Source organism: Triticum aestivum, chromosome 2B (genome assembly GCF_018294505.1).
Source record: "Triticum aestivum cultivar Chinese Spring chromosome 2B, IWGSC CS RefSeq v2.1, whole genome shotgun sequence".
Classification (NCBI taxonomy): Eukaryota; Viridiplantae; Streptophyta; class Magnoliopsida; order Poales; family Poaceae; genus Triticum; species Triticum aestivum.
This window is the reverse complement of record NC_057798.1, coordinates 727896570-727908981: the sequence shown is the minus strand read 5'-3', so window position 1 is coordinate 727908981 and position 12412 is coordinate 727896570. Positions and strand designations below refer to the sequence as shown.

Below are 12412 nucleotides of genomic sequence, written 5' to 3'. Positions count from 1 at the left end.
ACGCCGTTAGCCGCAAGTCACGAGCAGGGCCGTCGGGCCCGCATCTATGCCGACGGCTGCTGTAGGCTTAGGCTGGGGCTAAGCCGACGGATGACATGTGCCGACGGTGGCCGTCGGCATAGCTCTGGATAGCCTGACGGCCACCCTACACCAACGACCTTGTGTCAGCTGTCGACATGTCCAGGAGTAGGCCGACGGTGGCCGTCGGCATATATTTGGTCGTCGGCCCCGGCCCCTGTTCCGGTAGTGAATAGAAATTTACCCCTGTTTATTATCTTTGCTTCGATGAGTAAGTTTTTTACAACAGAGATTAAAATTTGAAATTTTACCGTGAGGCAAGAAAAAAGATAATCTAAAATGACAGGAAACAACACGAGGGTCATCAGTCGAGCTTGACGGTGGAGAAGAGGTAGTAGACGAAGCAGAAGGAGGCGCCGAGCCCGACGGCGCCGGTGGCCAGCATGACGGCAAGCGCCATGAGCAGCGAGTACCCGACGTAGAGCGCGGCTGACACGGGGCCGCTGAGGCTGTGCAGGTCGAACACCAGGTAGTACACGGCGTACCCTAGGATGTACGCGGCCACGGAGCCGGAGGCGAAGAAGGAGCGCCACCACCACCGCCAGTCCTCCACGCAGAGCCCCATGTACGTGAGCACCACCGACACCTCGGCGCACACCGCCACCAGCAGCCCCAGCACCACCAGCAGGAACCCGAACACGTAGTACACCCGCCCCAGCCACAGGCTCGACATGATGAAGAAGAGCTCGATGAAGAGCGTCCCGAACGGCAGCGTCCCCGCCACGGCGACGAAAACCCACGGCGAGCACTGCGCCGCCGGCACCTGCCGCGCGATCTTGTTCGTCTTCACTGGGTACTCCACGTGGCCGCGCACGCGCGACGCCAGGAGGCCGCCGGCCAGGGTGAGCGGCACCGACACGAAGAACCAGAGCAGGATCAGCACCACGAACAGCGCGAACGGCACGGCGCCCGTGCTGCCGTTGTACCAGAGCACGCAGTTGAGCGCGGTGAAGACGGAGAACCCGATGCCCGGGAAGACGAACGAGGCCCGCCACGCCACGGCCTTCCACCCGGCGCTGTCGCCGTGCCGCACCGTCTTCCAGAGCCGCACGGCGGTGTACCCGGCGGCGAGGCCCATGACGAGGTACAGGCAGAGCATGCCGCTGACGAGCGCGCCCCGGGACGCCGGCGACATGAACCCGAGCGCCGCGAAGAGGATGGTGACCACGCCCATGCCCAGGATGCGCACGCCGTCGCCCACCATCACGCACAGGAGCACCGGGTGACTGGGCTCCCGGAACGCGTCCCCAGCCATGAGCTTCCATCCGGCCATGTCGTCGGCGTGCGGCGCCGCCTCGCTGCCGAGCTCCTCGTACTGCTCCAGGTCGCGCCGCACGGTGCGCAGCAGGATGACCAGCACGATGGCCGCCAGGAACGCCACCACCACGATGGAGTTGAGGATGGAGAACCAGTGCACCTGAGCGCCGCCCATCTCGAGGTAAGCGTCCCAGCGCGACGGCCACTCCACGGCGCTCTCCACGAAGGACACCTCGTAGGAGAAGGCCAGCGGCTTGTTGGCCTGCACGCGCATGCCGACCACAGAAGGGTCGCACCCGGCGGCCGCCTTGGACGAGAAGCCGTCGTACATCTTCTTGTCGCTGATGGCCGCCTCGTCGTGCTCCACGCTGCACGGCACGACCTCGAACCCGACGACGGTGTACGCGCCGCCACCACCGCCGCCGCCGCCGGATAAGCCGATGAGTTCAGACGCATCGGCGGTGGCCATCAAGGCCTCCACCCTGGCCGTGGCATTCTTCTGCTTGTTGACCAGAACCGTGAGCCTAAGGTGGTTGTAGACGTAGTACTCCCCGTCGTCGGCGCGCACGCCGACCGGGAAACCCGTGGACCGGAGTAACACATCCGGCGCGATGGGATTATTCACATACCGGACCACGGGGAGCGTGTCGAGGAGGAGGTTAACGTGGTAGGCGTCGTCGATGCGGGACCTGATGAGGTCGGCGGCGGCGGGGGAGACCGGGTCGGTGCGGCAGAGGAACAAGGCGGCGGTGCTGTTGGTGAGCATGGAGAAGCGGTAGGGCGACGTCTCGATGCGGTCGCCGAGGAGGAGCTCGCCGAGGCTCTCGGCGGCGCGGTTGACGCCGCCTTGCGGCGCGCAGAAGGGGAGGGAGTAGTAGGGGAAAGGGAGCTTGGAAGACGGCGAGGTGAGGGAGTTCACCTTGGCGGCGAGGGCCTCGCCGGGGAGGTAGCGGTGCGGGTAGCTCCCCGGGAGGTAGAAGGCGGTCGCCGGAGAGATGTACAGATGCAGGAAGAGCATCATGAAGAGAAGAAGGGTGGACATGGTAGGGGAAGCCATTGCCGCCGTTGCCATTGCCTTGGGATTGCAATGCAGGAGCAGGAAGAGGCCTCGCCGGCCGGTGTGCTGCTCGATCCCTGTTTGCTGGGTGTGAGGCTCTTCTTATTGATGATGTCTGCTTTGTTGATTACCAAGCAAGGAAAGGAAAGGGAAGGGACGACCCAGCTCCACTCCACTGAATCACTCATCATCTCAGCCCGAGAACTGAGAGTTGACATCACTCATGCACGCCACGCCACGATTTATCCCCCAAATTTACGAAAAGGCACGTCCGGGCTGGGTGCTAGATCAAGCAAAGTTGAGACGACTTGGTGCTCATAACAGTTTGGCCCAACCAAAGCTGAGAATAATAGGTGCAATATCCCGACGAACAAGCCCGAGGAATTTAGGGATTCCAATATAAGTCTTTTTAGAGATTTCAATATGAAGTATATACAAAGCAAAATGAGTGAATTCACGCTCTAAAATATGTCTATATGTACATTCGTATGCAGTTCGTATTGAATTGAAATCTCTAAAAAGAATTGTATTTAAAAACGGAGGAAGTACATTAAGCCACTTTCTTTGTGGACAATCACGGCGATCCGCCCTTTGGCGGGCATCGACGGAAAGGCAAAGATGGACCTTGCCATGGAGTTTTCCGACGTCGTGTGGGTTGTTCTCCACTTTATAATGTTGCTACAAGATGCTTGCATGGAGAAGTGGTGGCGACTCTCAAAGAGTATGAAATCTTTTCAGAGAATTGTGACCGTTTTCCATTTTCTTGTCTTGTGTCTGTAACTCCATTTTCAACCGGTTTTCCACATTTTCAACCTTTTTTTTGGTGAGGTTATCAATACCTTTGTTGAATTAGCGTAGTTCTTATTAATAAGCAGACGGTTCTTTCCTAGCAAAACTGCAGAGCCTTCAGGCGGAATAGCAAGAAGGCAGCAAGAAACGTTATCATTTCCCAAGACATTGATTCAGTCTGTACATACAAACTCACATAAGTCAAGGCACTTGTGATTTTCAACAAGCACCACAGAATTGAACCAAAAGACATTGATTCATTTCCCAAGACATTGATTCATTTTCACTTGCCACTTCGTTTACCTATATTTTCACGGTGCCTCCCTAGTCAACATTGGGATTTGGGAGCTGCATTCTTGGCATACAGCTTCTTGCAAGAATCTTAAGAAATCCATGGCAACACACATGCGTCCCCCTACCAAACATATACCTCTCCGCCGCTAGTTTGGCGCGCGCTTCTCCCGGCAGCTCACTCCGCTGGTAACTGCAGGAGTTCGCGGATACCTTCACATACCTGCATTTAAACAGAATAAGAGGGGGTAACATCTGAGAATCACATCATCTACTGCATAAATGAAGCACCTAGTTCATCGTACATACCATCTTGATCTGCGCCTTTATGCTCGCTATGAGGTGTGTGTACTCGTCTATTTGTCTGCAAACATTTCAAGAGTTTACAACATTAACATGTGAATGAATGAATGTCAACTACTCCCTCCGTTCCAAAATAGATGACCCAACTTTGTACTACAGTTAGTACAAAGTTGAGTCATCTATTTTAGAACGGAGGGAGTACATAGAATAAGGAGCACGTTCAAGCATAAAAAGGGAAATTACAACAGCCAGGATATGGATGTCGTACAAGGGCCCAGCATTGACAATGACTGTCAGTAAGACAACACACTAGATGAACAGAATCAGCTTTCCCTCTGTACAATGTGTAATACTTATGATAAATAAGTCTCCTCCGTCCAGCATCTGATGGCTGAAGCGAGCATCAAGCTCCAACCATGAAATGGACACCATGAATAGTTAAATACAAATATTATCTACAAATCTTAAGAGCCATCACAATGCTCATGAATACCATCTCTTTCTCTTGTCCTTGCTTCACAAGAAAAAGAGAATCCAAGCACTTCACCTAAACCAAAATTTTCTACCAACTACAATAATATATGGCTAAAACAAGTACACCTATATACTATCCACACAAATTGTGTAGAACAGAGGATGAAGCACCTGAACCTCCCTCGAATCATCAACAACTCTTTAGCATAACTCCCTTCTCACAAACACATGTTGCATGTGTGATAAAAACTGCTGCGCAGAAGCAAGATCTGATTCAATTTGAGTTGAGTTACCTGGCCAACCTTGCTTCTCGTACAGATATAAACTGCAGAGCCTCTTGCCAAGTAAATTCCACATGAAAACCTAGACCGATATCCACAAAAATGTGCCTCGTGTCCGGCCTGCAGAAATCACAACAGAATAATGCAATAAGATCTCAAAAGTTCAAGAAATCTGAAGGTAGGCTTATGTTCGAAACAGTCAATTCTCATTAGCGCTTCACAATAATGATCTGAAGCTATTCCAACCTTTTAATGTTAGGCTAACAGCTGGTTAAACAAATGTAGTTAAAATAAGAAGCAGCATAAGGACATATCAAAGGAAGTTCCTTGTTTGCTTGCTATACTGTCTAATTATCTGAAGCTATTCCAACCTTTTGATGTTAAGCTAACAGTTATTAAACAATTGTAGTTAAAAAATGAAGTTAAAATAAGAAGCAGCATAAGGACATATCAAAGCAAGTTCCATGTTTGCTTGTTATACTGCCTAATGGCCAACTGCATTCTTCCAATTTACAAAGTGAACACCAAACAAATTCACTTGCATGCTATCTCCATATGTGAGCACCACCATTTTCTTATGTATTTTTCAGATGCATATAGAAGCACCTTTCTCATGTCTATCCTACTGCAAAAGTTACATCAAGCATAGAGCTACTCATGTCGACAATGACAAGCATACCCACATTATGAGGTTGAGTAATGTAGTCTCGCCCCTAAACAGTGCAAACCACCTACTCTAATAATACATATTTTACTTTATGGTCTCTGACTTCACTTAAATTAGGATTAGGATAATAGAAATTCTTCCACTAGATATTACAGAGAAAGCGAGAGAGTCTTTGTTTTTTGCAAGAGAGTTTTGTTACTATATGAATTATGTCTAACTAATAAGTTACAAAGCAAATCCACTAGAATATGTTGCAGATGTCTACCCAGAGTGAAAGGAAAAGGCATAAGAACTTCAGACTGTTTAGGCGGGGGAGAGGGAAAAGGATGTTTTACACTTCTGCCTGCATGTAAACCTCTGAGCCAAGATTGACCATGGATCGCATGCTCGTTACACCATTCTTTTCCAAGTTTTCGATGTTCTTCTTCAGATCCAAGCTGCCAACACCCAATAAAGGTTCATTGATCAGAGGAATGAGGAGTACTAAGGCCATATATTTGAATAGCTGGAATCAAGGGGCCTAAATGTTTCAGTACAGCTACAACACAAGCGAAGACGAGGAGAGAACAGGGTAGCTTACAAAGTCTTCTGCTGCTGGAACAAGTTATCACGCTGGGCGATGGCGTTCACAAGGTCAGGCTTGAGCCGCCGGTCAACGAAATCTTCGAACTTCTTCACCTTGTCCTGCCGGAGACGCGCCTCCGCCACGGTCATGGCCATGTCCCCGACGGTTTCCTTTGAGGTTCGTGAACCACGGGATATATAATGTCGTACAGGACAGCGGCTGCGGCAACACTTCTGTCATTGCAAGGAAATGGAGTTTTAAAATTAACAGATTAAGGTTTGTCATTTGTTGATGTGACATAATCTTCAAACTGATATGGTGTGTTTGCAACCATGCTAAAATAATCGGCAACTCCGGACATGGTGCTCACAATAAGCTTAACCAACTGTTACAAATATCATATGTAGACCACCATTTATCTCTACATAGGCATATCCAATACATATCACAGTTTATTAAAGGACAGTGCTAACTTTCGAGCAGTCGCCAGATAAGGACATACTCCACACAGTACGGACCACAGTAGCAAGCGGAGGTAGCAATTGTGAGAGCACGCACGCAGCACGCCGAGCACACGCGCAGCAGGCGGACCACTCACGCTGCCGCGCCCGCTGGTAGAGGGGGAGGCAGCCGATAGGGAGAGGGCCGGAGAGCGTTACCTTGCCGTCGGTCGGGGGCTTGGGGGCGGCTTCCGGTGCGGGGAGGCGTCCGTGGGCTCGGCGGGAGGACGCGGTAGACGGGACGGCGGAGGGAGTAGGTTGAAGGCTTGTCGGCGGTGGCTTCGGGGACGAGAGGACCGAATCCAGTCACCGGAGCAGGCGGCGGGCGGCGGCGGCCATATACCGGGGGCCAAAGCTTTGGGGATCGTAGAAAGTTCAGGCTCTTGTGTGGAGGCCAATGACGGTGGCGAGGAATGGACGGCCGAGCTTTTGGCAAAGAAATAAAAACACCGAGAGGTTTTCCCTTGAGGTTTGGTTTATAGGAACTTTGTAGGAATTTCATAGGACAGGATTTGCAAGAAAAAATTACTTTAAAGAATTCTTATTCCTATGTAGGATAGGAATCAATCCTTTACATTTTGGAGGAAAAAAACATTAGCCTAGATTCAATGAAAAAATTCCTATCCTATGCATCAAATGACATCTCTTCCTATATAGGAATTGAGATGTATGTCATCTCACTCCCTACGATTTTCCTATTCCTATCCTATGAACCAAAGGAGACTTAAACTTGTTTGCTTCAGTCCCTCAAAAAAAAATCCAAAAGAAAAAACTTGATTCACCTCGTTAACTCACGTCGGTAGAGGATATAATCCATCTAGGGGAATTTTTGTGAATCAACCTGTGGTTGATGGCTAGGAGGACAGTGATATTCCCAACCTGCTTCCCCCATTGGCACTTTTAGCACTAAAAACCGCCACAATGTAAAATTTAAGTTTGATTTTATATTAAAATCAAACAGAACTTAAAAAAGAGAGAAAATCAAGTAAATTGAGGTGTAGATCAATAGACCGAGATTTAGGTCATGGGGGTAATATTTCTCCCACCAGGTTCAAATTCAGTGTGCTAAATAGACTTTCTTTTCGAGGGAAATGTTTTATTCCACGTTATCAGTTTACAATCCGCTAATACAAGGTCATGAATAAAAGGAGGAGCGCAGTGCTATGCTCCGTCGAGCATAATTAGCTAGACTATGTGAAACCATATTTTGTGATCTTGCAATCTTCATTGAAAAAAACTCTCGCTGTGCCATCAAAGCTTTGATTTCCACTGTATTACATCAATTGCAAATTTAGGGAGATTATGGATTTATGGAGTATATTTATATCAATTTTAGCATGTGATATTATTAGGTGAATTTTAGCATGCGATCAGGAGGATGTGCCTTTTATATAATAACACAAAATAACATAAGATGGCATGTCAATCTGTAGCTACGTTCACAAAAAAGAATCTATAGCTATGCAAATAAGTCTGGTGTTATTTCACAAGAAAAAAAAACATTCTCGGATTGACACATCAGCATGCAATAAGACAGTTCCTAAGTATAATTAACATCAATCACATTATCATCCTCATCCGTCAAAAAAATTTATCATATTCAGCACGATCAATTATGTGCATCACTTATGACCAAGTAGTTAAACAGTGCAAGTCCTTGCAAGAAGTCTGGGCTTTCGCCGACATGCCTGGTGACAGTAACTGGTTGTGTGATTTCCATAGATCGACCATACAGGTGAAAAATAACGGGTTTCTGATTCTATGGCCCGGGTGAGAAACATGGATGACTAGAACTGATTATTACCGCAGACATTGTTTTCCATGTCAATTATGGAGACTGTAGACCCTGCACTGGCTACCAGGTTGTGTCGAATGTCTTGCAAACCAGCATAAACTTACTCCTGAAAAACAGAAAGACCCGGCCAATTCTCCAGAGTTCCACATCGGCAAAGTATTGTACGTCGATGCCGGATCTTGTTCCAGTGACACTGTTATGCTGCAAGTGCATCATGGTTCTGTTATAGTCAAAACACTAGCAAAAATATCTTAAGAACTGAAAAGAAAAAGGATGCGAGGCGGGAGCTGAGTGAACCATACCGACAAAAACATCTGGTCAACAAATACAGTTCCTATGTAGTAAGCCAATAACCTTTCTACAGCTTTCCATACAAAAAGGGGAGGGGGTCAGAACTAGCTGCTGTTTGTCGGTGTATTCCAGTACTAACAATAAGATCAGACATAAACTGACATACCATATGGCACTGTGACCGCCAATTATCCTGGCCTTCAGGTTATGATAATGCAATCACTTGACTTTTGTCGATAATCTTGGCTTTTCCCTAGAATTCAATCGCTGTGACTGCCTCACCATCTTAAATAGCAAGGGCATGTGTGAGAAGAATCACTTGATTGCTTTCCCAAACTATGTTGTTCTGACAGAGAAGAAATATCCTCCTTCAGGCATTTTATTAAGACTCTAATGTACTTCCAGATTAGCATCTTTGGCTTCCGGTACTTTGAGTATTATTGCTTTCTGCAGCACCGTCTGCCTAAAGATTGTGCATGTGTGTGCGCGCGCGTGCATCATCATTAGCCTGCTGCTAATTTGATTTACCCACCCTTTGTTGCTCTAGTTTTCTCGAGACTTCTTCCATGGATCGTCCGGGAGATCTATCACCCACTCAATCAATTTCGCGTGTGTAAAACATGCCTAACATCACGAGCAAAAGCGTACTTCCATGTCCAATCCTGCAGACACACCAACGAAATTCCAGTCAGAAACTGAACACTAGTAGTATAATTTTCTGTCCATGATGGAACATGTCTAGTTGTACCAAGTTCCGTTGTAAATCCCTTAACTCTACACAGTTAGAACTTACAACTGAACAAGGGCATTGCAAGCTGATGGATGGATGCATGATATGAAGAGATCAAGCAAATGCATTTGTTATTGGCATCGCACCATGAAGAGAATGCAGCCTTTTGTGATACCTTTAGCTGAAGGTACTTGCTGCTTAAGAGATCATTAAGGTATCATCATGCGGGATATATATCAGTAGGACGGAAGCCGCCTGAGAGAAGGACAGAAAATGAGTGAATGTGAATACTTCTTCAGGATTATGGTTTTGCTATCAGGATAAACTTAAGTGTAGTGTGCAGAAAGATGAAAACATATCTCTTACCCGCTGAAAACAACTGTCCATGACTGCATTGCTAATGCCGATGTCACATGAATTGGGATTTGCTGCAAACTAGAACATTACTGTCAGCTCGGAAGGACGACTTTGTGGACTGGTGGCATTGGACATGCCACTTGATCCCGAACATCGCTCGGAAGGGCACGTCCTTGGCCATCATGTTGGTGGCATGGTGATTCTGGAAGCACTGCAACGCAATCATCAAGTCGGAAGCCAGGCAGTGGGTGACGGCGGGCGCAAGAGGTTTTGCGGCTGTGCAGGTGGTGTCTAGTGGCTTGGGCCATCACGTTGTCACTCTAGCTGTGCCCTCTCTGACTTGTACAAACTCTTATCTTCTATCAATGCATCGAAACACAAGGCTTTTACGTTTTCCTGAAAGAAAAAACTACTGTGTTTTCCCGGAAAAAAAAAAGAACATTACTGTTGACTCCAACGAAATGACTGAATTCAACAACAAAAACTATAAGCTGATTAACTACCAATAGTCAAGGCAAGAACACTTCCCTTCTTTCATATGATGGAATCTACTACCATCTCTCACAATAATCTCCCTATTGAAAACCTTTGTCACCATCTTACTGAATTCATGACAATCCCCACACACCTGAAGGTTCTTAACAATACGGATTGGGTTGCCAACTTCCGTAACTATGAACCCATAAGCAATTGCCAGACGCTCGCTATGCACCTTGATTGCATGCACTTTCTCTTCATCTCCAATGTCATGCAATACAGACGACACCTCTGGTACATACCCTGCATCTGCCAACTTTCTGTTAATCATGTCGAGCATGTTATATATCCGAACGGAATCCTTGTGATCTCTGTCTCCTACTAGAAACTTATGCACGTTTCCTTGTGCTTCCATCAAGCTCCAGCCAGCTGACTTACTGGTACCCCGACTAGACATCAGTTTCCTGACTTCCCTGACTTCATCCCATTTCTTTGCCTTGGCATAAATACTTGCAAGGAGGACATAGTGGCCATCATGAGCTGGCTCCAGTTCAACTAGCTTGTTACCAACCTTGATCCCCAAGTCCACCAGGCCATGTTTCTTGCAGGCCGAGAGTACAGTGCCCCAGAGAACCGGGTCAGGTGCAATAGGCATCCCTTCGATCAATTCAATGGCTTCTTGAATAAGACCAGCCCGGCCTAGAAGATCAACCATGCAGCCATAATGCTCCATTTCCGGCTCAACACTATATTTTTCAGCCATCAATTCAAAATACCGCCGCCCCTCAGCAACAAGGCCAAAGCGGCTGCAGGCATTTAGCACGCCAACAAATGTAATGTTCGTTGGACTCAAACCCTCGGCGAGAAACTGTTCAAAGAGTTCCACTGCATCCTGTCCCAACCCATGAGCAGCAAGTCCGCAGATCATGGCGTTCCATGCAAAAACATCCCTCCTAGGCATCCCATCGAAAACTTCCCTGGCCACTGCTACACACCCACACTTGGCATACATATCCACCATGGCAGCCCCTATATTCACACTGATCGGCATCCGTTCTTGATGGACAACCTGGTGCACAAACCTGCCATGCTCAAGCAAACCCAGCTGTGCGGCCGCCGACAATGCCGTCACCACCGCAGCCTCATTCACCCTGACCCCATTCTCCACCATATCCCTAAACAATGCCAGCGCCACATCCAGCTCCCCCTCCTTCACATACCCGCCCACCACGGTGCTCCAGGAAACCTCATCTCTCACCGGCATTTCCTCAAACATCTCTCGCGCAACCCTCACCATGCCCGCTCGGACGTACCCGGCAAGGACCGCGTTCCAGGTCACGACGTCCCGCACGCGCGGCAGCTCGTCGAACACCCTCCGCATCGCTCCCACGTCGCCGCAGACGCCGTAGAAGTGCGTCAGCGCGTTCCGCACGTAGAGATCGCCGGCCGCGCCCGCCTTCACGGCCAGCGCGTGCACGTGGGAGCCCAGAGAGGAGGAGGCCGGGCCGCCGGCGCGGCCGGCGTCGAGGTGGATGGAGATGGAGGAGAGGAGGAAGGTGAAGGAGTGGGGGTTGCGTCGCCGGAGGCCGGGGAAGAGGCGGAGCGGGAGCGGGTGGGGGAGCACGCGGAGGAGGTGGTTGGACGCGAAGGCGGAGGAGGAGTTGGAGCGGCGGAACAGGAGAGCGGGTAGGAGGAGGAGGAGGCTTCATCGTGGAGCGGCGGGAGGCGGGGGAGGGCGGCGAGGAGGTGCGGGAGGACGCGCGCGGTGGCGAGGCCGAGGACGGCGAGGCGGGCGTGCGCCTGCTGGACGTGGCGGGCGGTGGCCGCGCGCCGTGGCAGGAGCGCGCCGAGGAGCTGCCTCGCGTCGGCGTCAGGGTGCGCGTGGAAGGTGGGGGCGCGCCGAGGGGGCGGAGGCTGTTCCAACGGCATGGAGACGGCGGCGCCAACCACAGGGCGGCGAGTGCCTCCAAGTTTTGGACTTCACAACGACAGACTGCGAGAGCTCATTGATCCGGCAAGTTTGACAATTTTGACTTGCGAACAAAATCAATTCACAAAATGAACTACTCCTAAATTTCTTTTACTGGACTGATCTTTTTGAGTGGCGCCTGACAAGAAGACGCCACACCCAACGGTATAGCGCCTAGCTCTGAAGCGTTGCACAGCTGTCGCCACACCCAACGGTATAGCGCCTAGCTCTGAGGCGTTGCACAGCTGTCCAGCGTGGCAGCCCCGGGGCCTGCGCCCAGGAGTGCAGCGCCTCAGAGCTAGGCGCCACACATGTAATGTGCAGCGTCTGGCCCTTAGGCATTGCACATTGACTTAGATGCAGCCGCCGCGCGCTAGCCCTCCCCCGCCAACCCCATTCTTCAGCAGTTACAGAAGCATCGTTGCGGCGGTTGGCTCCTCTCCCCCTCTCAATCCCTTCTCCCAAATCCTTTAGATCTGAAAATTTGGTGCGTGGATTTCTTCACCAATCCATCCTAGAAGGTACTCTTCT

General features: G+C 49.6%; 2 protein-coding genes across 9 annotated transcripts; both read right to left on the bottom strand.

Annotated features, from left to right (window-relative positions):
* Positions 1–247: 247 nt before the first annotated feature.
* LOC123042326 (transmembrane 9 superfamily member 11-like) lies at positions 248–2495 on the bottom strand. The gene has a single exon (XM_044464799.1). It carries the CDS (start codon positions 2405–2407, stop codon positions 383–385), a length of 2025 nt encoding a protein of 674 aa, XP_044320734.1. The 5' UTR covers positions 2408–2495; the 3' UTR covers positions 248–382.
* An 810-nt stretch (positions 2496–3305) lies between these two features.
* LOC123046985 (protein UXT homolog) lies at positions 3306–11868 on the bottom strand. Of its 8 annotated transcripts, XM_044470455.1 has the most exons (10): positions 9445–9916; positions 9254–9333; positions 8515–9010; positions 8360–8421; positions 8067–8258; positions 5778–5995; positions 5533–5634; positions 4543–4650; positions 3782–3836; positions 3306–3695 (listed from the first exon to the last, which is right to left on the bottom strand). In XM_044470455.1, the coding sequence occupies exons 5-10, from the start codon at positions 8073–8075 to the stop codon at positions 3651–3653; spliced, it is 537 nt and encodes a 178-aa protein (XP_044326390.1). In that variant the 5' UTR covers positions 8076–8258; positions 8360–8421; positions 8515–9010; positions 9254–9333; positions 9445–9916; the 3' UTR covers positions 3306–3650. The 8 variants fall into 8 exon arrangements, 4 of the variants coding, with proteins under 4 accessions (XP_044326390.1, XP_044326391.1, XP_044326394.1 ...); XM_044470456.1 differs by lacking the exons at positions 8067–8258; positions 8360–8421; positions 8515–9010; positions 9254–9333; positions 9445–9916 and adding an exon at positions 6422–6713; XM_044470459.1 differs by lacking the exons at positions 8067–8258; positions 8360–8421; positions 8515–9010; positions 9254–9333; positions 9445–9916 and adding an exon at positions 6422–6709 and having other exon boundaries at positions 5778–5981.
* Between the last annotated feature and the right edge of the window lie 544 nt (positions 11869–12412).

Bases quoted from the DNA above. Each gene is read 5' to 3' on its own strand.
- LOC123042326 (XM_044464799.1), bottom strand. From the start codon at position 2,407: ATGGCAACGGCGGCAATGGCTTCCCCTACCATGTCCACCCTTCTTCTC.
- LOC123046985 (XM_044470455.1), bottom strand. The intron at 5,635-5,777 runs GTAAGCTACCCT...GGGTGTTGGCAG, and splicing joins TTCCAGCAGCAGAAGACTTT to CTTGGATCTGAAGAAGAACA. The intron at 3,837-4,542 runs GTAACTCAACTC...AAATGTTTGCAG, and splicing joins CGAGAAGCAAGGTTGGCCAG to ACAAATAGACGAGTACACAC.